Source organism: Leiobunum rupestre, chromosome 9 (assembly GCF_980474605.1).
Source record: "Leiobunum rupestre chromosome 9, qqLeiRupe1.1.hap1, whole genome shotgun sequence".
Lineage (NCBI taxonomy): Eukaryota > Metazoa > Arthropoda > Arachnida > Opiliones > Sclerosomatidae > Leiobunum > Leiobunum rupestre.
The window spans coordinates 32,456,768-32,482,937 of record NC_143392.1 but is presented as its reverse complement, the minus strand read 5'-3'; the positions used below and the strand labels follow the sequence as shown (position 1 = coordinate 32,482,937).

General features: G+C 35.0%; 2 protein-coding genes across 2 annotated transcripts; one reads left to right on the top strand and one right to left on the bottom strand.

The window, feature by feature from the left end:
• LOC149927166 (cytochrome b5-like) lies at window positions 1-26,120 on the top strand. Its single transcript, XM_090158576.1, has 4 exons — window positions 1-18; window positions 24,595-24,872; window positions 25,606-25,734; window positions 25,798-26,120. The coding sequence occupies exons 2-4, from the start codon at window positions 24,603-24,605 to the stop codon at window positions 25,861-25,863; spliced, it is 465 nt and encodes a 154-aa protein (XP_090014702.1). The 5' UTR covers window positions 1-18; window positions 24,595-24,602; the 3' UTR covers window positions 25,864-26,120.
• LOC149927167 (uncharacterized) lies at window positions 635-19,926 on the bottom strand. The gene is made up of 5 exons (XM_090158575.1): window positions 19,188-19,926; window positions 5,783-5,978; window positions 4,967-5,095; window positions 2,885-3,016; window positions 635-953 (listed from the first exon to the last, which is right to left on the bottom strand). Exons 1-4 carry the CDS (start codon window positions 19,721-19,723, stop codon window positions 2,987-2,989), a joined length of 891 nt encoding a protein of 296 aa, XP_090014701.1. The 5' UTR covers window positions 19,724-19,926; the 3' UTR covers window positions 635-953; window positions 2,885-2,986.
• Window positions 26,121-26,170: the final 50 nt, after the last annotated feature.

The following is a 26,170-nucleotide window of genomic DNA, read 5'->3' as shown; positions in this document are numbered from 1 at the left end:
GTGAAAAAGTTTTCCACGGTAAATATACACTCCCTATAAATATTGGTCAGAATTTATCCAAAGAATTTCTTTTTTCAATAAGTTCTTAAATTTTTGCATCAGGTCAGGTAAATTGAAAAAAATCTGAAAAATTGGGCCATTTGAAAAATGGGTCTAAAACGTCGATGAATTGAAAATGGGTGTCAAAAGTCGAGGAATTTGGAAAAAGTCAGAAAAGTCATAGAATTTGAAAATAGGTTCAAATAGTCAGGAAAGTTTTCTGAATTTGTAAAAAGTCAGTAAAAGCAACACTTAATATAAATTTATCTTGACATTATTTACTAGAGTTCTGGGATAATTGTGTATTGTATTTTCAACGTTACCATAAAAACTCTTTAGTTAAAACCACATGAAAAGTCACCTATAAACTGATAAAAGTAAAATATAAATTAAAAATTGTTTAATTTCGGTCGTAAAATGGTCGGTGACAATTCGGGGAATTTGAATCGGAAATATTGTGGCAACCTTGCTTGAAAGAATGTGTCAAATCTTGTTAAACAATCTAACTAACCCTTAGAGCATATGTTTATTATCCAGTTAAGAAAAAGGTTTATGAAAAATAGGTCAAGATTAGGTATAAAATAATATTCTAAAAGAGCTTAAAGACTTTTTAATTTTAAAGAGTCAACAAGTTCCACAAAAATAAAACTTAAAACCACGATTAAAATTAGGCAGCTTAAGAGATATACTATTATTCGTGTAAGAACAGATAAAGATAAAGAGATTTAAAAGATGTGTGTACATTAAGTGAGGCGCGCAAAAAAATTGATGCGTTAAAATCCTAAAATGTTTTTGAATACACATGGAGAGATATTTTGTGGCACAGCGGATGTCCTTTCGGTTTCAGTTGTACTATGGAATACGTAGTTTACTGAGTTGTGGTATGGGACCTACTGAAAAAAGGGGTGGGAATCCTGAAATATATTTAGATCACATATTAAAAAACTCAGTTTTTGTCACTTTCGAAGGGAAACAAAAGGTTGAGAGGGGAAAAGCTACGTGGCATAAACTAATCAAACGGCACAGTGACACTGAAGCTTATACTTCTAGCGTTGCGTGTTAGCTGGTGGACTTTCTTAGAAGTAGATCCTGGTACAATTTCGCCCTTTCCACAGTGGTACAGTGCCGTGTGAGTAGTTTCTGTCGCGTAGTTCGGCCCACGCCACTTTTGTTGTCCTTCAAAATGGATAAAATTCAAAGATTAAAAGTCTATTCACAGGAGCAAAACATTTTAGTTCAACGCGAGTTTCTCCACAAACGCTTTGGTTGAACAAGTTTTGAAGAACAGCTAGTTATTGTGACCGAGGCTTAGTTCCAAATATTGAAATCTAATAATTTTCATACACATCCTTTTAATTACCCAAAACTTAATGATAATATTAATTTTAAATACCTTTATTAATATAAATTAACAGTGTCTGTAGTAGAACAGGTAATTTACAAAGAATGACGTGAATGAAAATTCAAGGTGTTATGCGAACTAGATTCGAAATTCGAAAACTGTGGTCACCAGCAAAGTTGGGTAATGTTGGCTCGTGTGAATAGGACCGTACTTTCACGCGTTACTTGCGAGTTTAAAACCCCAAATTAAACACTATGTTAGTTTAAGAGAACGCAACTGAAAGTTATTCTTTTTAAATTCAAGTTCAAAGTCATGCTGGATTTTTTATTAAGATGAAAGATTTAGATTACTTTTACCAAAACAGGAAGAATATTCATAAGTCACGATAACCACATTTATAACATCCCAAAAAGTGAACTATGATTAGGTTATTGATTTTTGATAATTATCGTATCTAGTATCAACAACTGTGACCCGATTCAACCCGCTATTCGTGTTGCGATAGCACATCTCTCAGTTAAATCACGCAATTATTTATTCTACAATATCAATTGAAAAGATTAAAAAAAGATAATATCACAACAGCCGAGTTTTTATCAATTTAATGACACCAATATTATAGCATAGACTTCAAACTAAGGCTTAAATTGATATTAGGATATCGATTTCATTCTTAAGTAAATGAAGTAAAATATTATTCGGACAAAACTCTGTTCCTTAGAGTCGAGCGGATCGAGCTGGCTAGCTACTTTTGGAAATTATTTAGTACATCGTACATGACTATTAAAATAAGAAATTGTGGAATTTTCAAAATCTTAATTTTGGTTTCTAAAAAGGTATAAAATCAATGATTATTTTCTATTTAAGAGCTAAAACGCTAAAAATTTGCGTCGAAGATGTACAATTGATGTTTTAACTACTGAATCTATGTTGAAATATTTCGAAGTTACCTTAACGAAACGCTTACCATGATCGGAAAATCGAATATATTGTGCTTTGTAATTAACATTAGCCTAATTTGGAGTTAAAGCTCCATGATATAGGGCTAAACGTTGTAATTTGGAAAAATAACCAATAAATTGAGACACGGAGACTGCTTAAGGTATGCAATGTGTCATTCCATTCCTAAAATCATTGAGAAAGGCTATTCTCGACCGAAAACTATAGCTACGCCCCCTTCGGTTCGCCATTGAAACCTAGATAGGTAGCGGCTAAAGCAGACGCTATTAGTTTTTCCACATCTTTATTCGTAAATTTAACTTTATTAATACTTACACTTGCATTTTAAACATAATTTTTGCATCGTTTGCTTATGTTTTGATAAGTTTATTTAAGAAAAAACGTTTTTATGACTTTTTAATTTGTCTGTAGCAGACGGCAGATCGGAGAAGCTAGCACCGTTACGCCACCTAGACTCTACGTAAACACTAAACTAGTATTGTTAGTTTATCTTTATCATTGGGGACATAAAATGCATTACAAAATAATGATGTTTTAACTTACTTGGGTGGGAAACTTCACCAGCTTTCTAATATGATTTTATTTCAGTCTTTCATATTTTCGTAATTGGTTTCGGATGTATTTTGGCTTTTAGCTAGTTAAGTGTTACCACGCGTGTACTCGGCTTCTGGACGCCTACATTTTAATAAAATTTTAATTTAATTAACCTCGTTAATTGAAAGCTAATAATTAAGAATAAACATGAACACAGTCACCGACGCCATTTGCAACATATGAAAGGTGTGGGTTTTGTCAAAGCCAACTTCCTTTGCACAGGAATTCTTTGTGATATTTTCAACATTATTCATATAACAATATGTATTTCTGGTGCTTATGGATTAATTTGGTCCATGTAATGAATTTTGGTTGACTTTGTAAAAATCAAAAAATGACAAAAAATCTCGATCCGTCAAAAATGGCAATGCGCGTGTGGAGAATGGGCGGATATCGAAATATCAAACTATCGATTGTATACAAGTTCCATTTTAAGTAGTGGCCACTAGGAGCAACAAACACTAGGAGAACGCAGCTAGCCTTTAAACATGTTAACGCAGTGTTGCGTACAAATTTCATTGGACGAACCTTTACGCTGAACGTATTACGGAAAGGGGGAAGACAATTTCCGAATTTTCCCCTTCCGACGGCAGCAGGCGCTAAAGCATCGAACCAATGAAAACTGTACACAAGAAAATGCACCACTTTTGAAGGGTTGCGTTCTCCTTGTGTGGGGTGCTGTGTTGTTGCTCCTAGGTGGCAGTATGTTACGCTATATCCGTTATTTTAGTCAAATCATAAACTAAATGCTTAGCGGACGTAAAATACCTGTTTATTTTTGGTGTCCAAGACTTAAATTGGCACCATCGACCGTATGTCGAAGCATTTCGTTAAAATCACTTAAGTTGACATTACAGACCGCCACTATTTTAAATTTGACCAATACTATTGATAGTTTGATAATGATTTTTTTGTCATTTTTGATTTTTACAGAATAGCTACCCTGGTTCAAAAGAACACGTTAATTGGGAAACTACTGACTTAAATTGATTTAAATGAATTGTAGCTTCTGTAAATGCTGTTTAAACAAAAATTCTGCGCAAAACTTAAAATTAACACCATTTTTATTTTTTAAATATTTAATTTGGATTTTCTGTTAAAGCCAATTTTTTAAAATTTAAAATGAAAATATTTCAAAAACAAAATCACTATGGTTTAAAAAAAAACACTTGGTTGAAACCAACAAACCCTGCACAAAGGGACTAGCGTACTTATAAAAACTTCAATGCTTCCGATTTAGGACACACCTTAACGTTAAATCGAGAGCGGTGCATCCCTCTATAGATTCTTGGTCCCTTTCAATAAACTTCCGCTAAAATGTAGGCACTGGATTTAAACTATTTGCCACAGCTGGGCTCTTTCATAGTAATCTATAGGCTAACTTACAAATTGTAAGTGCTTAGTTACGAAAGTGGATTTATAGGATTTTCACGTAATAGGCGCTTCAATAAATGCCGCTCTGTTTTTCTGTCCTCCCCTACGCGCATGCGCTAGTCACTGAATAAAATAGTCACGTGTTTATGTTAGTTTTATTTGTAAGGGGCGTGCATTTTTTCTTCCATGAGGCGGGTGCGAAATTGAACGAGCCCTACTACATTTAAATATTAAGCAGCACGCGTTTTAAAATATCACGCTTTTACTAGTATGTCCTGGCTTTCTGTATTACAACTTCTAGGCAAATCACTGAACCGGTTTTATTTAAGCGTCTTTGACGTGTAAATGGCGTCGGATCAGAGAAGAGACGAAAAAGCAGTAGACGCCACTAGACCCATACACATTCGACAAGAAGAAGATCCTTTCACAGGGGTAACGCCATTAGAGGTAGATTTTTAAATACCCGAAATTTTAAACCCAAAATTTTTAACTATTCAAAAACTGAATAAATTGTTTTATAATACATTCCCTTATAGCCAAAAGATTTAAATTGGCGCCATCTAGTGTAAATAAAAGCGTTAAAATCGAACCTATAATGGCTTCGCTCTTCCCTGTTGGCAATTTGCGAGTGGGTCTATGGTTTTATCGTTTTTTTACCTGCTCGATACTGTATTTTATAGAATCGAGTTCTTTTTGGAGGCGATGACAACGGTTCTCGTTACTGCCCAGTTCTTCGGCGGCGTCTCCTAAGTGGCGTTGCACTTCGTCATATAACGACTGCAATTCCTGTCGCAATGAAAAACCTCAATTATTACAACGATATTTCCGATTAAATCAAAGGTACCACCCGAACCTCCCACCAGAAGCTCAGAAGCTGATGAATGGAAAACTAAGAATTCAAAAGGGTTAAAAAACTGTTCTAACAATGTGTCCAAGGTGACCTTCAAAGGGACATAAGCGATTTTTAACAGCGGTATATAATTATGGTATTATTATCCCGATCATTAATTCCTGTTATTATTTTAATTGTGCGAGCTAGGGTGGGCTCCCCAAAATTAATTGACGAAATGAGGTTTGGTGAGCGAAATGGGGTTCGGTGGGCGAAATGAGGTTCGGTGGGCGAAATGAGGTTCGGTGAGCGAAATGGGGTTCGGTGGGCGAAATGGGGTTCGGTGGGCGAAATGGGGTTCGGTGGGCGAAATGAGGTTCGGTGGGCGAAATGAGGTTTGGTGGGCGAAATGGGGTTTACTAGGCCAAATGGGGTTTGGCTGACGAAAGAAAGATTTTAAGGATTTTAGGATCCAATTTTGTTAGATACATTTCGACAAATGCCTCCGTAAATAAGATCTGGCAAAATCAAGGATTACCCCCCTCCCCTGGGGCCAGCTTCAAAATTTTTCCATTAGAAAAAACAAGAGAAGAGACAGCCGTTTGATCGGAATGGAAAGGCTCGTTAGTCAAGCGTGATCTTACCCCCAAGTGTTTGGCCTGCCTTTTGATGACCTTCTGTAGTTCCCCGCTTTGCCTGGTTGTGTCCTCGAGTTCGTGGGCCAACTCGGTGATGCCCGCCTGGATCTTGTTCTTGGCACTGGCTGAGTCCGCCCTGACTTGGCTCTCCGTCTCCGTCACTCGGTGCATCAAAGAGTCCAACTCTGTCTGAAAGTGACGACTGCAAATCGCGAAAAAATAAACAATAGCGAGCTTTAAACGATGTTCACCCAAGGCCTATCCACACGAGCCAGCGCGAGTCGCGCCGTGAGGCTGCAGAATTTTCCTCTTCCGACGGCAACAGGCGCTAAATCGTCTAACCAATGAAAACTGTACGCAAGAAAATGCACCACTTTTGAAGGGTTGCGTTCTCCTTGTGTGGGGTGCTGTGTTTGTTGCTTCTAGCTGGCAGTATGTTACGCTATATCCGGTATTTTAGTCAAATCATAAACTAAATGACTTTTGACTGGATGCGTACTCCTTGTGTTTGTTGCTCCTATAGCTAGCATAAACTCTATTTATGTCTTACTCAACTTGTTAAAAAGTTCCACGCGCGTCTTGATATTTTAGCGTAAATGGGCTCGAGCGTTTTTGCGCGTGCTGCCTGAATTAAAAAAGATGCGCGAGCCTTTTACGCTAAAATATTAAAGAGCGCGTGGAACATTTTAACAAGTTGAACAAGACACGAATTCAAATTCGACGAGTCGCCCTTTTTATTAAGATCTAATCTTCAAAACTGAACTGAACTCCTACGTATCTCGTAACGAAAGCGATACATTAAAACCAGTTCGGCAAGAAAGAAAGAACAGCCAATTTTTATGACCGAGGCTTAGCTCCAAATATTTGAATCGAAGTTTTCGTACACTTCGTTTTGATTGAACAAAACTAAATGATAAAACGTACATAAAATACCATTATTAATGTAAATATAGTCATATTTTGTAGTAGTAGACGTAGGTTTTTAAGAATTAAGAATAATTTCTTAACTAACGAAATTTAGTGAGAAAGAAAACGATACGCGAACCACAATCAAAATTTTTATATTAGTCGTTTGTATGATATGTACATATACCTCATAACGCCTTTAGATAAACTACCCTTTTGGTGAAAAGTCGAAAATTTTATAATTATGTTTTACACAAGTGTATGAATTCCAAATCTTCCACGCGTTAAATGATCACACATTTTTCGCGAACTTCATAATGAGCACGTGCAGGGAAATGTGCCGAGGCGATTGATAATTTATTTTTAAGTTGCAATTTTTATCGCGAAGGCGATTATTTTTTGAGTATGACGTCCATTCTACGTTACTTCACACACACAGCTATTAGTAAGTAGTTCGACCAGAAGTAAATGAACCGAAGTTATCGAAATAGCGCTCAGAATCGGAGGGCGTTTTCCTTGTGAAAATGATGAGATAATCGAGTCAAATAAAAGCTAATTTCCATCCCCGACTTTTGACACGATAAATTTCACTTGGGAATTGTGGGTATAACTATTTCTATGTATAAAAAATAGTTTCATAAAAACCAAAACGTTTTTTTTCGGCCTAGGAGCGCGCAAAATTTCAAATTAGAGGTCAAAATGTAACTTCATTTATAAGGAAAACGCCTCCAACATGGGGAGTATAGCAGTCTGATAACTTCGGTTCATTTACTTCTGGTTCGACTAACTGACACTTATAGAACACAATGAGACGCTTATGGAACGCCAATGAGAAGCTTATCGAACGCAAATTAGACTCTTATGGAACACAAATTAGACGCTTATGGCACATCAATTAGACGCGTATGGCACATCAATTAGACGCGTATGGCACATCAATTAGACGCTTATGGAACACCAATTAGACGCTTATGGAACATCAATTAGACACTTATGGAACACCAATTAGACGCTTATGGCACATCAATTAGACGCTTATGGAACATCAATTAGACGCTTATGGAACACCAATTAGACGCTTATGGAACATCAATTAGACGCTTATGGAACACCAATTAGACGCTTATGGCACATCAATTAGACGCTTATGGAACACCAATTAGACACTTATGTTTATATTGAACGGTAGAATTGCGTTATTTAATATTAAAGTGGGTTTAATATAAACTTTGACATAAGCAGATACCTAATCCCTACCTAAAAATAGTTTTATAACTGAATGCGTGGCAACAAATATCTATATATTTCGTTACTATATATAAATAAAGAGTCAGGGTCTATTGGTATTCGGGTACCGGTGAATTCGGGAATAAATGTCATTTAAATTTAGCGAGACCCCGATGGCCTTTCCCAAATTAAACTACACAGAAAAAAAATTACCTTTACTACGTTAGAAAGAGTTTCAAGAAAAGGGCCTACTACAGCAAATTGGAGTGTGGCTGGCGCGCGGGCACTTTTTAAATGTAGAACGCGGGCGCTTCTCTACAAGGTCGTCGAGGCATTCTTTGGCCAGCCGCCATCCACCGTCGCAGCCAAAGCCACTTCGCCGATCCGTAGAGACGGTATTCAAATTTTATCTCATTCGTCGCGAATCATTGAAGCAGCCTCGATAATACGTTATCAGACCTATAACCAACTATAAAGCAATAAAGGATGAAAAGCGACGGGACCCGGGAAGATCTCAAGGAAAATTTATCTGTAATAATTACGTATCCTCATTGGGCCCGTATTTATTGTTTTTAAACATTTATGGGCAGTGGTTTAGCCAGAAATTCGTCAAGGGGGGGGGGGTCGAAGTATGTGAATGTTAAGAGGGGGTCGAGAAGGGAAATTTAGTACAGTCAAAGGTAGGCCCAAGGGGTCTGGACTCGGAAACCCCCTCTTGTCTACACCACTGGTTATGGGGCCCCTGAATTTGGACCGTTACCGTAATTTTCTCCCTGAAAATGTATCTATAGTAATAACGGATTTCTTGGGGCCCTGATTTATATTGTTTTTTTTTTCAGGAAATTCTTTACAAATTTACGGGGCCCCTGTAGCGGGGAGGGCCAGGCTTCTCTACGAAAATGTATCTTTAGTAATAATGTATCTCTTAGCGCCCCATTTTTGAACCCTTACTCCAGGCTTATCTACGAAAATGTATCTTTAGTAATAAATGTTCTCTTGGGGCCCCAATTTTGGACCCTTACTTTAGGCTTCTCTACGAAAATGTATCTTTAGTAATCATGTATCTCTTAGGGCCCCGGTTTTGAACCCTTACTCCAGGCATATCTACGAAAATGTATCTTTAGTAATAAATGTTCTCTTGGGGCCCCTATTTTGGACCCTTACTTTAGGCTTCTCTACGAAAATGTATCTTTCGTAATCATGTATCTCTTATTGCCCCGGTTTTCAACCCTTACTCCAGGCTTCTCTACGAAAATGTATCTTTCGTAATAATGGTTTTCTAAGGGCCCCGGTTTTGAACCCTTACTCCAGGCTTCTCTACGAAAATGTATCTTTAGTAATAGTGGATCTTTTGGGGCCCGGATTTATGGTTTATTTACCGGTACAAATGTCTGGGGCCCGAGTCTGCACCTTTACTCTAAGATTATCGTCGAAAACGATTCTTTATTATTAATGGATCTCATTGGGCCCGAATTTATTTTACTGGGGCCTGTAACCGCTCTTGAAGGTACTATTCTTTAAACAGAACGCCTGAAGAGGGGTTTCGACCCGAAAGCTAGCGTAAACCTTTAATTTTAATAAAATATTGAACCATGAAGTATCCGTCGTGCAATAATTTTGTAAATTTAGTATAGAATTTCCTCCATGGTTATAAAATTAAATATTTATGATTCTTTATCTAGGTTTTAATCACTGATAATTTTTACAGACGCGAGCAGGGCGTGAAATGTCACTATATGTTTCTCATAATCTGTAGCCTATATAATAAACCTTGAAAATCTTTTTATAAATAAAATCGTGGTTTGAATAATTAAATCAGCTAAAAATGGTCTCTCCAGTCAAAAAAAACCCCGAATAAAAAGGTCAAATATTTGAAATAGGTATACAAACTAATTTCGATAAGTTGGACTGATATTTTTTTTAATATTAACTTATTTCGCAATAATAGTTAATAAAATTGTTCAAAAAAAGAGCTAAAATCCATTTAAGATAGTGGGCCATTCAAAGTAAACGCAATCGGGACGGTGTCCGGGGTGTAGAAACCCGGGGTGAGCCGATGTCGCTTCTATATTAGGGAGGAGCAAAAAACATATTTTAATTGAAGAGTTAAGGGTATTCAAGGCCTAATGAATTAAAACGTAAAACTCCTTACGGGAAAAAAAGACGTTTTCTATAATTTGATGATTGAAAAAAATATAGATTTAGAATCAACTTATTCTTAACTTTTTTTATTACCTAGGCAAAAATATATTCCCCTGTATATATTTCTATTAAAGGCCTAGGTTTTCTTCTGCCTGTCACCCCCTAAATTTGCATTCCTTCCAAACAAATACCCTGGTGGTAGGCCAACATGTTCTGCAGTTGGCCTACCACCAGGGTATTTGTTTGGAAGTAAAGTCAATTTAAAGGGTGGCAGGCAGAAGAAAACCTAGGTCTTTAAGGCCCTGAGCAGGAATGTATTAAGGGATAATGAATATGTTGAGACGATATAATAATAATAATAATAATAATAATAATAATAATAATAATCAGATAGGCTAATACGGTACCAAAGGCACCACCTTAGGCCTAAGTCATCAAGCAATTTTTAAAGCCATTAATTCAGCTCCCTACTCTCACTAACTAACCTCAAGTGTTTATGGAAGGGGAAAACCCCTTTAACCAGTGGGGAGATAACTTGCAAACTTAACGCAGAAGTTGTTCCGAGTTTTCACCCAGTGCCACAAGCTGGGATAGAACCCGGCTCCTCCTGCTGCGATTCGAAAGTGTTAACCTCTCCACCACTCCATTATTAATATAATGACACCAATATTATAGCATAGACTACAAACTAAGGCTTAAATGGATATTAGGATATCGATTTCATTCTTAAGTAAATGAAGTTAAATATTATTCGGATAAAACGCTGTCTAGCAACTTTTGGAAACTCAGCGTTGTTCCCAATCTCCTTCACGTGTTCCAGAGACCTCAAACTTTGGAATAAATTTCACAAAAGATAATGTGTAAATATTTTTACATATCATGGTTCAGTACACTATAATATTTATTATATTATAAGAACGGAAGCACTGTGACCCTTGGCGACGGAACTAGCTTCCGTGAAGGAATATCTAAAAAACCGCCGACGGAAATGGATAGTACACCATCAGATTAGTCAATTTAGACATTATCAGCTTTCTAAGTATATCGATATAAAATGTCTAAAAATAGTACACATACTACAAAACATTAATAGTGTTACATTGTTAATCAGATTAAAGGCCGACTACATAAATCTTCGGTTTACTCTGTCTTTCACTGGAAGTAGGCTTACTGCAATACACGTGTGCCATGCAGTCAGCCTACTTCCAGTGAAAGACTGAGTAAACCGAAGATTTATGTAGTCGGCCTTTAAACTAGTCTAGAGGTTTAGTTTTACTTTCAGATTCGAAAAAATGAGGCGAAAACGCCGCTTTATTTAAATTTGCAAACAATATTAGACTAATCATGGAATGAAAACTTTTTTTATTTTTTTCGGAAAAATACGGAAAATTTTCCGACTTACAACACTACCCTGTGTATAAATAAATTCTTGGCCTAGGGTTTGAGTTTCGTTTCCACTCGCAACTTCTAAAAGTTTCCTACGCCCCTGTACCGTGTAATCAGTTTATTTTAAGTCCACTTTGGTGTTTGTTATTTTGGGGTCAACCCAGATCCGGGAAGAGCTCTTTTCTACTCGAGGAAAGCGTGCAAATCGCTCAAACGGCGGAAAAGAGCCACCACTTAGGAGCTCACCCCAGTCTCCCTTGGCGACGCTACTTAAGGGCAGGGACGAGGTGAACTCTACGCTTTAACGTACCGTTACCTATTTCGAAACGAGAGTGGGATGAAAAGCCAATTTTGGTTCAACTTGTTAACCTATATGATTTAACACGTTAACCTCTCGTCAAAATTGTTTTCTCAACGCCAATGGAAGGAAAAATTCTATTTATAGAAGGCTTTCACCTAATATTCGGTGGTGCGAATCTCTTATATTGACTACGATGCGCCTCGGAATAAATGGAACGGAAATTTTGTCAAACTAGCAACTAGCAAGCTTGTTTTTCCGCAACGGATTTCAACTTAAGCCTATCGCCTAGATATACTTTCAAAGTACAAAAATGCAGGATTGATAATTTTAAATTATATTTTATTGTTTTTTTTTAAATATTAAACCTCTTTCTTTAACAAATTGATGAATAATTTTCATTAAGTGGTAATATACACTGATTTGGGTACATTTGTTCGAATTTCATTCGTCCGAACGGTGGTACAAATGTCCGAATGCCGGAAAACAGGATCGTATGTCCGAAAACGTATTTCATTTGCCCGAAAAATTTATCACAACTTTTGTTGGTGATTTAGTCGTTCAATTTATGTTAACTTTACTGGCGAATTTCATTTGTTCGAATAATCGTTTGTCCATTTTTTCGTACATTAGCAATTGGTTGTTTTTTTAATATTGTTAATATAAGAAAATAGTAACATTAACGTGAACCTAACCTAAAATATCCACAACATTCAACGCAATTCCCACAAAAAACAGCAATAAGAAATACTAATTTAGCCACAGAATTCGGACAAGTGATGCTACCGATTCGGACGAATGAAAAATTTGTTATTTCGACGGTTCGGACGAATGAAATTCGAACAAATGTACCTACCCCTATAAACTAAGCTTCAAATAAAAATTTTAATTAATCTGAATTAAATTCAATTACTACTTGTTAAACTGAGTACAATCTTGATTGAAGTATAATAAGCGATTTAAATAAAAAATAATAATTTAATAAATCATGATTTAAATTGCAATATAAATCAATGGTTTAAATCAAGTGGATTTAAATCAGACAACCCTGATAAAAAGTTGATAAAATCCTTTGATAAATATATCGTTTTTGAATTTGTAGAATTACACGAAAAATGATTCATGTGATGTCTCTTAACAAGCTATTAGATTTTTAACAGGATTCCTAATTTGCATTAATTTTCTGTAAAAATGTCGGGTTATCGGTGTTAATCGAGCGAAAATTTTCTTGAACTTAAAACTTCTAAAGTAATAAATGGTTTCGATAATAGTCCTTTAACAGTAAACGGCGCTTGAATAATACATGAAGTAACCGGTTAAAACTAGCGTTCGAGGTTACTGCAGCAGTTATCATAAAATTCCTCCATTATATTTACATACATCATTTTTATTAAATATATAAGACCAATTAAATAACATCTAATAAGGAATAATCAGCTAGGCTAATACACCAAGGCACCACCCAAGTCTTCTAGCAATTTATAATGCCATAAAATTGATTTTGCGCGTGAAAATACGCCGCCATATTAGGGTATAAAAGCAAGTAAATAAGCCTGCTATACCTCATGATGTAATTCAGGTGGCCAGATTAAAATGCGTGGGAGGCTGGTGGAAAGCCCTTCATGCTCCCTAAACTTACTATTACCTCAACAAGTTTTATGGAGATGGGAAACCGAAGACCTCGGGGAAAAACCCTTTAACCTGCGAAGAGAGAACTTGCAAACTCAACGCGAATCAGCCACCTTTTTGGATTTTTGTCCAGGCCAGTGGAAAATACTGGAAAATAGTGGCTAATGGGCAAATAGTGGAAAATAGTGGCTAATAGGCAAATAGTGGAAAATAGTGACTAATAGGCAAATAGTGGCTAATAGGCAAATAGTGGAAAAGAGTGACTAATAGGCAAATAGTGTAAAATAGTGACTAATAGGCAAATAGTGGAAAATAGTGGCTAATAGGCAAATAGTGGAAAATAGTGACTAATAGGCAAATAGTGGCTAATAGGCAAATAGTGGAAAAGAGTGACTAATAGGCAAATAGTGTAAAATAGTGACTAATAGGCAAATAGTGACTAATAGGCAAATAGTGGAAAATAGTGACTAATAGGCAAATAGTGGAAAATAGTGACTAATAGGCAAATAGTGGAAAATAGTGACTAATAGGCAAATAGTGGAAAATAGTGACTAATAGGCAAATAGTGACTAATATTCAAATAGTGGAAAATAGTGACTAATATTCAAATAGTGGAAAATAGTGGCTAATAGGCAAATAGTGGAAAATAGTGACTAATAGGCAAATAGTGGCTAATAGGCAAATAGTGGAAAATAGTGACTAATAGGCAAATAGTGGAAAATAGTGACTAATAGGCAAATAGTGGAAAATAGTGACTAATAGGCAAATAGTGGAAAATAGTGACTAATAGGCAAATAGTGACTAATATTCAAATAGTGGAAAATAGTGGCTAATAGGCAAATAGTGGAAAATAGTGACTAATAGGCAAATAGTGGCTAATAGGCAAATAGTGGAAAATAGTGACTAATAGGCAAATAGTGACTAATATTCAAATAGTGGAAAATAGTGACTAATAGGCAAATAGTGGCTAATAGGCAAATAGTGGAAAATAGTGACTAATAGGCAAATAGTGGAAAATAGTGACTAATAGGCAAATAGTGGCTAATAGGCAAATAGTGGAAAATAGTGACTAATAGGCAAATAGTGGAAAATAGTGGCTAATGGGCAAATAGTGGAAAATAGTGACTAATAGGCAAATAGTGGAAAATAGTGACTAATAGGCAAATAGTGGAAAATAGTTACTAATAGGCAAATAGTGGAAAATAGTGACTAATAGGCAAATAGTCGCTAATAGGCAAATAGTGGAAAATAGTGACTAATAGGCAAATAGTGGCTAATAAAGAAAATATGCCTTTTGAAAAGAAAATAAGTTGAAAATCTAATTAATAGTTATCAATAATAAACTGTTGAACTTACTTATTAATTTTCACTTATTTATTTGTTTGTTACAAATGAAAAATAATAAAATATAAAATTATGTATTAACTACTTAAACTACACAGTAACAAATATAAAATAGTAAAAATATATCCATCTTTTGTTGAGCCATTAAAAATGTAAAATTATAACTTAAGTTTCAATGTTGTAACCCGGCCACCTGAATTAATGGCTTTAAAAGTCGCTTGATGACTTAGGCCTAAGGTGATGGTGCTGATTTGTTTGGTTTTTTTTTTCATTGTTCGAAATAGCAAACTGACAAAAGAAAGTAGACAAAGAGTCTCTAAAAGTCTGAGAAACTTTCTACAAAAAATCTAGGGCATCTAGTAGAAAATTTTGGGCTCCAGAAAAACTGACAAAATATAGCCAAAAAGAAATATCTGTGGTCTAACATCAAAATATTTATCGCCAAACTAGCCCAAATTCTGGCAACTATGTATAGATATTTGTATTTTATAGCCCAAAATGCAAAAACCTTAATGTTGAAATCTTAATAATAGTAAAAAATGTATTTGCCACTTTTTCCAAATTGACCACTCACTAAGTACATTTTTGGCCAAGCCGGTATTTACCACTATTTGCCACTCGGAACACTGACGCGAATTTTGACCCATTGCCACAAGTTTGAATCGAACCCGGCTCCACTTGCTGCGAGGCGAAAGGGCTAACCACACCACCACCCCAAATTCCTCAAGGGGGGGGTCGAAGTATGTGAATGTTAAGAGGGGGTCGAGAACGGGGTGGAAATTTAGTACAGTCAAAGGTAGACCCAAGGGAGAGGGGGTTGGATACGGAAACCCCCCCTTGTCTACGCCACTGAGATGGAGACTCCTCGTATAAATTTCTGGTAAAAAGATATACGAACGTCATTACGAAGTAGGTGTAAAAGAAATGCGAGGCTTAGTAACCTCTTTCGGGAGTATCTCTAATTCATTGCCAAATGGAACAATAGCCCCGAAAAACTAAACTACCGAGACAAGGGGTGAAGGCAACGCCGTTAAGCGCTTAGTCTCACTATCATTGCCAAGTTAAGTTAGGACTCTCGCATCTGGCACTATCGTACTTGACATTTCTGCCATACCATTCTCTCCTTAGCCTAGATATGAAGAGCCTAAGCCTTTCGCCTAATAGTTGGAAAAGCTCCGGAGACAATCGCCGAAGCAGTTTGGAAAAGTATCAAGAGCCTTTTTTTTTCTTCAACGACCTTTCCGATGGTTCTGTAAAGCCGCCAAACTCATTGGGAACAATGGGATCCTTCGGAAATTGAAACTAACGCTTTGGAAAAGGAATTTCGGATCGTTCCATCAATTTGATGCGACTCGAAGGAGCGCTAGCCAGATGTTTATATTATACGAATATACCGCGAAATTCAGGGATACTTACATTTAGATAACCTGACATTTTTTTACATTTTATTTTTTTATACTTACCTTCCAAGTAATAAAATTTTAAAACTAGTTTGAATATTTCGCCCTTTTTTCATCTGGTTTTTTTCTTAGCTTACAAAAAAATATTCGTCGATACTAAAACCTAATTAACCTGCCATTTTTTTCTTTACCCCTCAAGTAATAAAATTATCCAACTAGTTTGAATATTTCATCATTTTCTTGGGCTAGTTGGAAAAATTATCTTTCAATGGTGAAAAAGCATACAAATTACTGATAAAGTATCAGCGATTTTGATCGTGGAATTTTGAAATTCTTTACAAGGAAATAATCTTGCTCGGAATAACCTAATTATACAAAATTAGTGTGGTATTTAATGCTAACAATGTTTGCATACTTAATTATCTTAAATTCGTGTGGTATTTAATGCCAGGTCCGGACTGGGACCTAAAACCGGCCCGGGCATTTTAGAAACGTCGGCCCCTACTTCCCACAAAAACACTACATTGTCATGCTGGCTAGATGGCCTCACGGCCCTTTGACCACACCGGCCCATCGGGCATTTGCCCGATCTGCCCTATGGCCAGTCCGGGCCTGTTTAATGCTAACAATGTTTCCATACTTAATTATACCAAATTAGAGTGGTATTTAATACCTACAATATTTGTAGACCTAATTATACAAAATTAGTATGGTATTTAATTCTAACAATGTTTGCATACTAAATTGAAAACCAAAGTGTGGTATTTTATGCCTACCATATTTTTGTACTAAATTTAAAATTAGTATGATATTTAATATTTAAATTATTTTTCTATTAAATTTAAAAATAGTATAATATTTAATATTTAAATTATTTTTCTATTAAATTTAAAAATAGTATGATGTTTAATATTTAAATTATTTTTCTATTAAATTTAAAAATAGTATGATATTTAATATTTAAATTATTTTTCTATTAAATTTAAAAATAGTATGATATTTAATATTTAAATTATTTTTCTATTAAATTTAAAAATAGTATGATGTTTAATATTTAAATTATTTTTCTATTAAATTTAAAAATAGTATAATATTTAATATTTAAATTATTTTTCTATTAAATTTAAAAATAGTATAATATTTAATATTTAAATTATTCTATTAAATTTAAAAATAGTATAATATTTAATATTTAAATTATTCTATTAAATTTAAAAATAGTATGATATTTAAATTATTTTTCTATTAAATTTAAAAATAGTATGATATTTAAATTATTTTTCTATTAAATTTAAAAATAGTATGATATTTGATATTTAAATTATTTTTCTATTAAATTTAAAAATAGTATGATATTTGATATTTAAATTATTTTTCTATTAAATTTAAAAATAGTATGATATTTGATATTTAAATTATTTTTCTACTAAATTAAAAAAATATATCAAGAAAGTATATCAAATAACCGTAGATGATCATCGACGTACTGAAACTGACGTCACTCGCGTTTTAAAAAGATCCGGAAGAACGTTTTACTCTCAGGACGGGAAATATGCTTCTAAAAATAAAATCAGCAGGCGTCACGAGATAGATCTAGCAACGTAAAAGTTTCATTTAACACGAAATACGCGGCTATTTTTTTAACATTATCCAAAGCGTCTTTGACAGTCGTGGCTTAAGGGAATTTGTATGAAAAATTAATTAATTTTTAAACTAACCGGTCGCGATGCATTTCTGTACCGTGAAAGATGGTTTTTAAAATGATTTCCACGTGACTTTATTATCGAGTGTTTTTTTTGGTTGAAATCTTAATCTAGAGTATACGAGAGCTTATCGCGGAGTTACGTCAGTCTGAATAGTTAAAACTACGAAATAAAACAGTCGATAATAATGTAGTTTTAATTGTGAGTAATCACAAATCCTTTATTGCTCCAAACATACATCAAATATAATCGGACGGAGGATGTTTGGACCAATAATGGATAAAAAACGAAACGAATGGATCACAATATTTCGTGGTAAAGGGGAGAAAGTGGTAAAAAGAGGTGCAAATCGGGGGATACGTTCTTCTTAGCATAGCGCAGCTAGCCATATCACACTTGCGAAAGGAAACAAAATTGAAAAGCGACATCTGTCGGAAAACATCGCGCCAAGAGTTTTTTATATAAAGATACGTATGTATATAACCTTCCGGGGTTTCTGCAAAAATAAAATGAAAAAAAGTGTGCTTGGCTGAAATGCAAAAATTCTCCAATTCTAGGTCGCCGGAAGATCTAACTTTAAACTTGGGAAGAGAGTGAGCCATTGGGACGCTCTGTACAATACAAGGAAACGCCTAAAGATAGCACCCGCTTTTCAGACCACATTTTATCAATTAGCGCCTGATCCCGTATGCAACCCAATTTGAATATTTTACCAACTAGTGTCTAATGGGAACTGGCCCTTTTAGGATTATTAATATTTTAGCAACTAGCAATTTCAAATAGCCCTTTTAGGATTATTAATATTTTACCAACTACCAATTTGAACTGGCCCTTTTAGGATTATTAATATTTTACCAACTACCAATTTGAACTGGCCCTTTTAGGATTATTAATATTTTACCAACTACCAATTTGAACTGGCCCTTTTAGGATTATTAATATTTTACCAACTACCAATTTCAACTGGCCCTTTTAAGATTATTAATATTTTACCGGGCCCTTTTAGGATTATTAATATTTTACCAACTAGGGTCTGCTTAAAACAGGTTCCATGCGCACCAGCAGACGTTTTTCTAAGGGCGGGGAGGGACCTCATATCTTTAGTAGTGAATAGTTCAAAAAAGGGGTCATCTCCCCCTTTAACCCCCTGTGGGTGCCCATGACAGGCCCCGTTCGGATTACGAATATTATACCAACTTATGCCAAATTGGAACAGGCCGCGTTTGTATTATGTATATTTTAAAAACTACCAATTTGAACAGGGCCCGTTCGGATAACACACTTAAACGCAGTTGAGGGGAACATTACTATGGTGTATTTAACAATAAACACGGAAATAGACTAGCTATTTAGAGAGGGGTCGAGTTCGCACTCACCACTTATCCATCCAGAATGAGACGTCCATCTTTTCGGAGGCTCTTTCGCCATAGCTGTAGGTCGAGTAGGACGGCGACTGGGCGATGGAGTGCATCTCGAGGCGGTCAAGGTCCTCGACCCTCCTCCTGCGCCTCCTGCGCGAGCGGCGCTCGTCGGCCTCTTGGGCGGCGACGACGGTGCTCTCGATGTACGACGACCTCGACGGGATGGTGGCCAGAGTGGGGGTCCAGTCGTTTAGGGAGCGGTACAGGTCGAAGTCGGACACGGATTTGACCTTCCTCAGATCGTAGCTGCTCGTTTCCTGCTGAATCGCGGTGGACGAGGTGGTGGTTTCCCTTTGACCGGTGGCCAAGGAAGAGCCGGCGAAGGTACTCAGGCTGACGTCGGGACGGTCAACCGGCAAACGAGTCCTGGACATGGAGGACAAGTACTTCCTCTCGATATCGTCGATGGCCCCGCTGTACAGATTGGTGCCGTACTTGTAGTTGTTGTCGTAGATGAGGGTCAAAGGTCGTTTCCATTGTCTCGGTGCCATTTTCGATACTTCCGCGCTTCGATTTGGTCAAAATTGACTGTAAGAAATAGACAAAGGTACTTTTAAAAATTAAATGTAGAACGGAGATCGTTTAGCGGACTCTTGAACAGGGACACCCCAGGCTGGCGGGGAACTTCTCTTGCACTAAAATTATTCCGCCGCGGCAGGTTGCCGGAAACACTCAATTCGTGGCGCTGGCGACTCTTCCGCCTCTTGCCAAAGAACACAGCGCCTTTTATACACAAACGAGGGACCTCACTTGTCAACGATAAACGAGGACGGAACAACACCATATACCCGTACTACAATCCTAAAAAAACAACCTATACGAAATATTCCGAAACTGGTCGCAATCATTTTGGAATATCAAGCGCTTTAAATATATTGGAATATCAAATACTATAAATATATTTTTGGAATATCAAATATATTGAAATATATTTTGTAATATCCAATATATTGGAATATCCAATATATATGAATATATTTTTGGAATATCCAATATATCTGAATATCAAATATATTGGAATATATTTTTGGAATATAGAATATATCTGAATATCAAATATATTGGAATATTTAATATATTGGAATATATTTTTGGAATGCCAATATATTGGAATATATTTTTGGAATATCCAATTTATCGGAATATATTTTTGGAATATCAATTGTATTGGAATACATTTATGGAGTATCCAATATATCGGAATATCAAATATATTGGAATACATTTATGGAGTATCCAATATATCGGAATATCAAATATATTGGAATATATTTTTGGAGTATCCAATATATCTGAATATCAAATATATTGGAATATATTTTTGGAATATCCAATATATCGGAATATCAAATATATTGGAATATATTTTTGGAATATCCAATATATCGGAATATCAAATATATTGGAATATAATTTTGGAGTATCCAATATATCGGAATATCAAATATATTGGAATATCCAATATATCTGAATATCAAATATATTGGAATATATTTTTGGAGTATCCAATATATCGGAATATCAAATATTGGAATATATTTTTGGAACATCCAATATATCTGAATATCAAATATTTCGGAATATATTTTTGGAATATCCAATATATCTGAATATCAAATATATTGGAATACATTATTGGAATACCAAATATATACGAATATATTTTTGGAACATCCAAAAACCTTTAAATAAGTTGTAATATCAAATATATACTAATATATTTGATATTCCAAAAACTTTTAAATAAGTTGTAATATCAAATATATACGAATATATTTGATATTTTAAAAATATTTAAATACGTTGGAATGACAAATAATTTAAATACGTTGGAATGTCAAATAATTTAAATTCGTTGGAATGACAAATAATTTAAATACGTTGGAATGTCAAATAATTTAAATACGTTGGAATGTTTCATTTTGGAATATCAAATACTTGAAATGCAATGGAATATTTAATTTTGGAATATAAAATATTTGAAATATAATGGAATATTTCATTTTGGAATATCAAATATTTTTTTTTAATATATTCCAAATACTTGAAATACATTGGAATATATTTTTCAGAATATCAAATAGACCTAATCTAAATACATTGTAATACATTTATTGGAATATCAAATGTTTTAAATACATTCTAATACACTTATCGGAATATCAAATGTTTTAAATACATTCTAATACATTTATAGGAATATCAAAATCCATAATTAAAAGGGGCCAATAAAAAGCCAGACCCTAAACAAATTTAAAACCGTAAAAAAACTCACGAATTACTCGTACCAATTTCTTCGAGAATAAAATTCACACTTTTAATTCGAGTTGGAAATGAAGAGCGTGAATTTTTGAAATTGCCCGAAGTGGTGGCTTCACTGCCAATCGCGTTCGAGGAGGAGGGATTGGAAGAGGCTGAGGGATCTTCTATCTTCCTTCTCTGGCGGCCTTGAACCAAGAATAGAGCGACACGATGGAGAGGAGATACACTGTGCAGGGTTATTTCCTTAAAAACCACCGCGTGACAAATTCCCATTCTAACGTGACATTTCTAGAAAAGGCCTCGGGGATGTCGCGGTTTACGAGCGGAACAGCCGTATAACCTTTAATCGCTTTGATGAACAAACACAGACTATTTTTTACGAAGGTTTTTTCCCGTACGGGTTTAGAATGATGGTTCACTCTTTCTCTGGGGATTAAAGAAGACATAGTGACAGTCTTTAGCATCAACAAATTTTTACATTTCTAGCGTAGTTATTTTTTATTTTCCCCCTCTAAATTTAAGAATGGGGAAAAAAATGTTAACGGTTTACAAAGCGAAGGATGGATTACTGTTATTGAGTTATTCCATATGTCAGTCTAGATTACGTTTATCCCGCCATTTACCAAAAAACTTAGAATCCACTCATACATACTATAAATACCTGTACGTGGAGCCAGAAGTATATAAAATGTATCTTACGAGATAAGTATCAATAATTTTGATTTTATAAAATATCTTTACGCTTGCCCAACTTGTTGAAATGTTACCCTGGAATAGTTCAGCCAATGCCTAAGAATGAGTTCATAAACTCTTTACTGGGAGAGAAAACGGATCCACAGCTGAAGCGGGGAGGCAACATTTCAACAAGATGGCCAAGGTTATTTTATAAAAACAACTATTCACGTCTAGGTTAGATTTATCCCAAAAATCTTACAATCCAGTTATTCTATAAATAGTCAGTGTTATCTAAATGTCACTTTTTTAAAATAAAGTCCATGTCAGTGGCAAAGTGATAAATATAGCAAAAAGTGGCAAATATGGCAAAAAGTTACTAATAATCAGTAAATGCATTTAAATTAAGTAAATAATTAATTACAATCGTTTATTATCATCAAAAGTATTTAATATTCCAAATTCAACAGTTTAATTTTTTTTAAACACCCTAAAGAGATAAATTCAAACTCAGGAAAAATCGTGGAAAAATAGCCAAAAGAAATAACTAGATTGGGCTATAATTGAGTTTCTAGCCCAAAATCTGGCAACTAATCCAGTACATTTGTCTAAAATAGCACAAATATATTTTTTCTTCGGTATGGTTTTTATTTTACTTTTAATTTATTATTTGCCACTATTGGCACATTAACCAGTAAAAGTATTATTCGCCATGTCGGTATTTACCACTTTTTGCCACATTATTTTACACCTGATATTTACCCCTTCGGAACACTGTAAATAGTTTGAATACCTAAATATGTAGAACCATAAGTATATAATATATTGCTTACAGCTTAAAAGAAAAGTAACCATCTCCATTAATATTATTTTATTTACAAAAAGACAAAAATATTACAGAGGGAAAATATGATTTAATGCAAATAAATAGACTGAGTACATTACTTTGAGCCATTTGTGGGTAAATTTGCTGCCTTTGAAATTCCATGACTATTTCCAGGTTTTCCCTGACCATTTCAGGAGATTTTCCTTAACTTATTTTGTGCCAAAATGTTATATTTTTTTAAACTATATTTTAGTAAAAGTTTCCTGACATTTCCCTTATTTTTAGATCCATATTCAAACTCCCTGACTTTTCCAAGAATTCTAGGTTTTCCAGTATCGTGGCAACCTTGTCTATAGTTGTAATTATGGGAACTATTAAAACCAAAACTACCTAACTCTTTGGCGGACATTTAAAAAAATACTGATTCAAATACTGGAAACCACGTGCTCTTTAAAAAAGTTGAATATTTGTGACAGAGTTACGTGGTTTTGGTCTTCAGGTGACGATTCGAAAATTTAACTCTATGACGAATGAATGTAGAGGAAAACATCACTGGCGTACGTTTCAATAACGCCCGAAAACGTCAGTTATAGGGAACCAATGAAATACCGTGCTAAATTGATTGATTATATGGGGTGGAGCTTACACTTCGAGCATGGGGGGGGGGGAGCAACTCCGAAAGTCGTCTAGATAAATAAATACATTCGTGAATATTAATAACATGAGGTGCTAATATGATAGTCTCACGCAACCTCCGGTACCCAAAACCCAGAAGACAGACATACTTCCCAATATCAATAACTACTAGGAAGGTATAAAGTGAAAAAAATATTAATGGGAAGAGTTTTTGGCAAGAAATTTGAAACTTTGAGAATTTTGAAGCCGAGAACAGGCGAATCGAAGCCTCGAGGGGTTGTATAACTCTGGTTCGATAAGAGGGTTCGGGGATTTAAGAAGTAGTAGCCGAAACCTTACACCAAAGCGGCGCTATAAGAGACGGTATTTGTAAGGCATCTTTACGCGTAAGGGCACTTTTATGAACGACCTTCGCTAACAATTAGACGTCGCGGATTGAATAGGGACGCTTTTAAGCCGCGTTGATACCCCTCCAATTCGCAGACAGGTAATGAAAAATTTAATAGATTTACTGATTTCGTCTAGATCGCGCCTCAAATGGCGATTAAATTGAAACTGACAACAAGGTAAAGTTACGCTTCCCAACCCCGTATGAAAGTTTCAGCTAATAACGCGTGTCCTTGGGGCTCAGTCACTTTCGCGATTGGAAAATATTGGAACGCTGAAAGGCGAGTAGCCGGCCCATATAATGAACGCATCGTGCATCTAAAATTCATTTCCGTCTTTGGACCAAGCAGAATCTACACACTGTAGAAATTTTGGAGATTCTAAGGTTCGATATCGCTGCTAGAAAGTGTAACATTTTGATAAAACATGTTGTTCTCGGTTAATTTATAGTTTAAGTACGCCATGGTGAATGAGGAATTTAGACTTTTTTATACAGGAAACTAATATAATTTTATTTAGGGTCTTTTTAATTTTCCCTAACATATTAATGGGTAATTAATTTATGATTTATCTTTACAGTTTCAATCATGCGTGAGGTATCAAAAATATGCGGTGGTCTTAGCGATTTGAAATTGAATAAATTACAAACTATGGAGAAATGTTCAGATAACGAAGATAGCCATGATACTAGTCCCGACTCAACGGATACGAAAGAGATATTGTCCAATGACAAACATGTAGAAGATAAATGTTTAACATTGTACACCCTGTCTGAAGTTGGCGAACACTCCTCTCGGTCAGACTGTTGGATTGTTGTGAGAGACCGTGTTTATGATGTAACGGATTTCTTACAAGAGGTTAGTTTACGTTTTACATTAAAATGTTCAATATGTTTTTGCTGAAAGAGGTTAATTCTTAGAAACAAAGAGGGCATTTACAAATTATATATAATAATAATCAGCTAGGCTACTACCCAAGGCACCACCTTAGGCTCAAGTCATCTAGCGCCTTTTAATACCTTTAAATCAGGTGGCCAGGTTACAATGAATAGGAGGGTGGTGGAAACTTGGATTAAAACATTTTTTAATCCAAGGTGGCAAGCCCTTCATGCCACGCGAGCCAACAGATCCCTACACTAACTATTAAACTTTGGATTAAGAATATTAATATTCTTAATCCAAGATTGTTCTAAGGAATTACTATGAAATTCTTGCTATTACTTACCAAGGCTTAGATGTTCCTTTTGCTCCAGCTCCCATTTTTCAAATTGTTTATACCAAACCATTTTAATATGCTTATATTAACAAAAAAAGTTATGAGAATCACTATTACTATAATAAGTTTTGAATTATCTCATTACGATTAAAGGTTGATAATTTTCATTACTTGGAAAGAAATCCTATTGTCATTTACTCATTTTGAAAACGAGTTTCTAAAAGTCGTCTGCTAGTTAGCTACTGAGAAAATGAACGATGCACATCTGACATCTATCGGAGATATTAACAACTATTTTTGAACATGAAAGCGGGCCTCTTCGGAGGCACCGGTGAAAGCTACTATGACGATATTAATTTTGTTCTCCGTTAATAGCATCCTGGAGGTTACGAAATAATCCTAGAAAACGCTGGAACGGACGCCACATTCTCTTTTAGAGGAGTTAATCATAGTAAAGCTGCTCTGGATGAAATGGAGAAATATTTCATAGGGTTATTAGTGGAAGTAAGTCTAACTAAGGGGAAAGTTGTAAGCTATTTCACTAATTATTTTTATTATTATTTTTAGAGTGAAAGATTAAATTTGCATATATGGCGTTCCAGTTCCATCATTTCGAGCCTATCAATTACCTGACAGTAGAAGGAAATTAATAAAATTATATAAATTAATACAATTTAATTCATTTAAATTAAAAAAAATTACTAATAAGGGAATATAACCTTCAGAGCGTTCGTAACAATTTTATCGGCAAATAATTCTCTAAACACCGTCGAAAATGACAAAATCCAAAAGACAATATTTCAACCTTATGGGGGCAGAAATATTAGAGGTTATATTCCCTTTACGTAGACGCGTAGTTTTATACGAATTTACGATTAATATTAACAAGTATTTCATGTTTTAAGTACTTTTAAAATAAACTCTTTTTACTGTTAAAAAT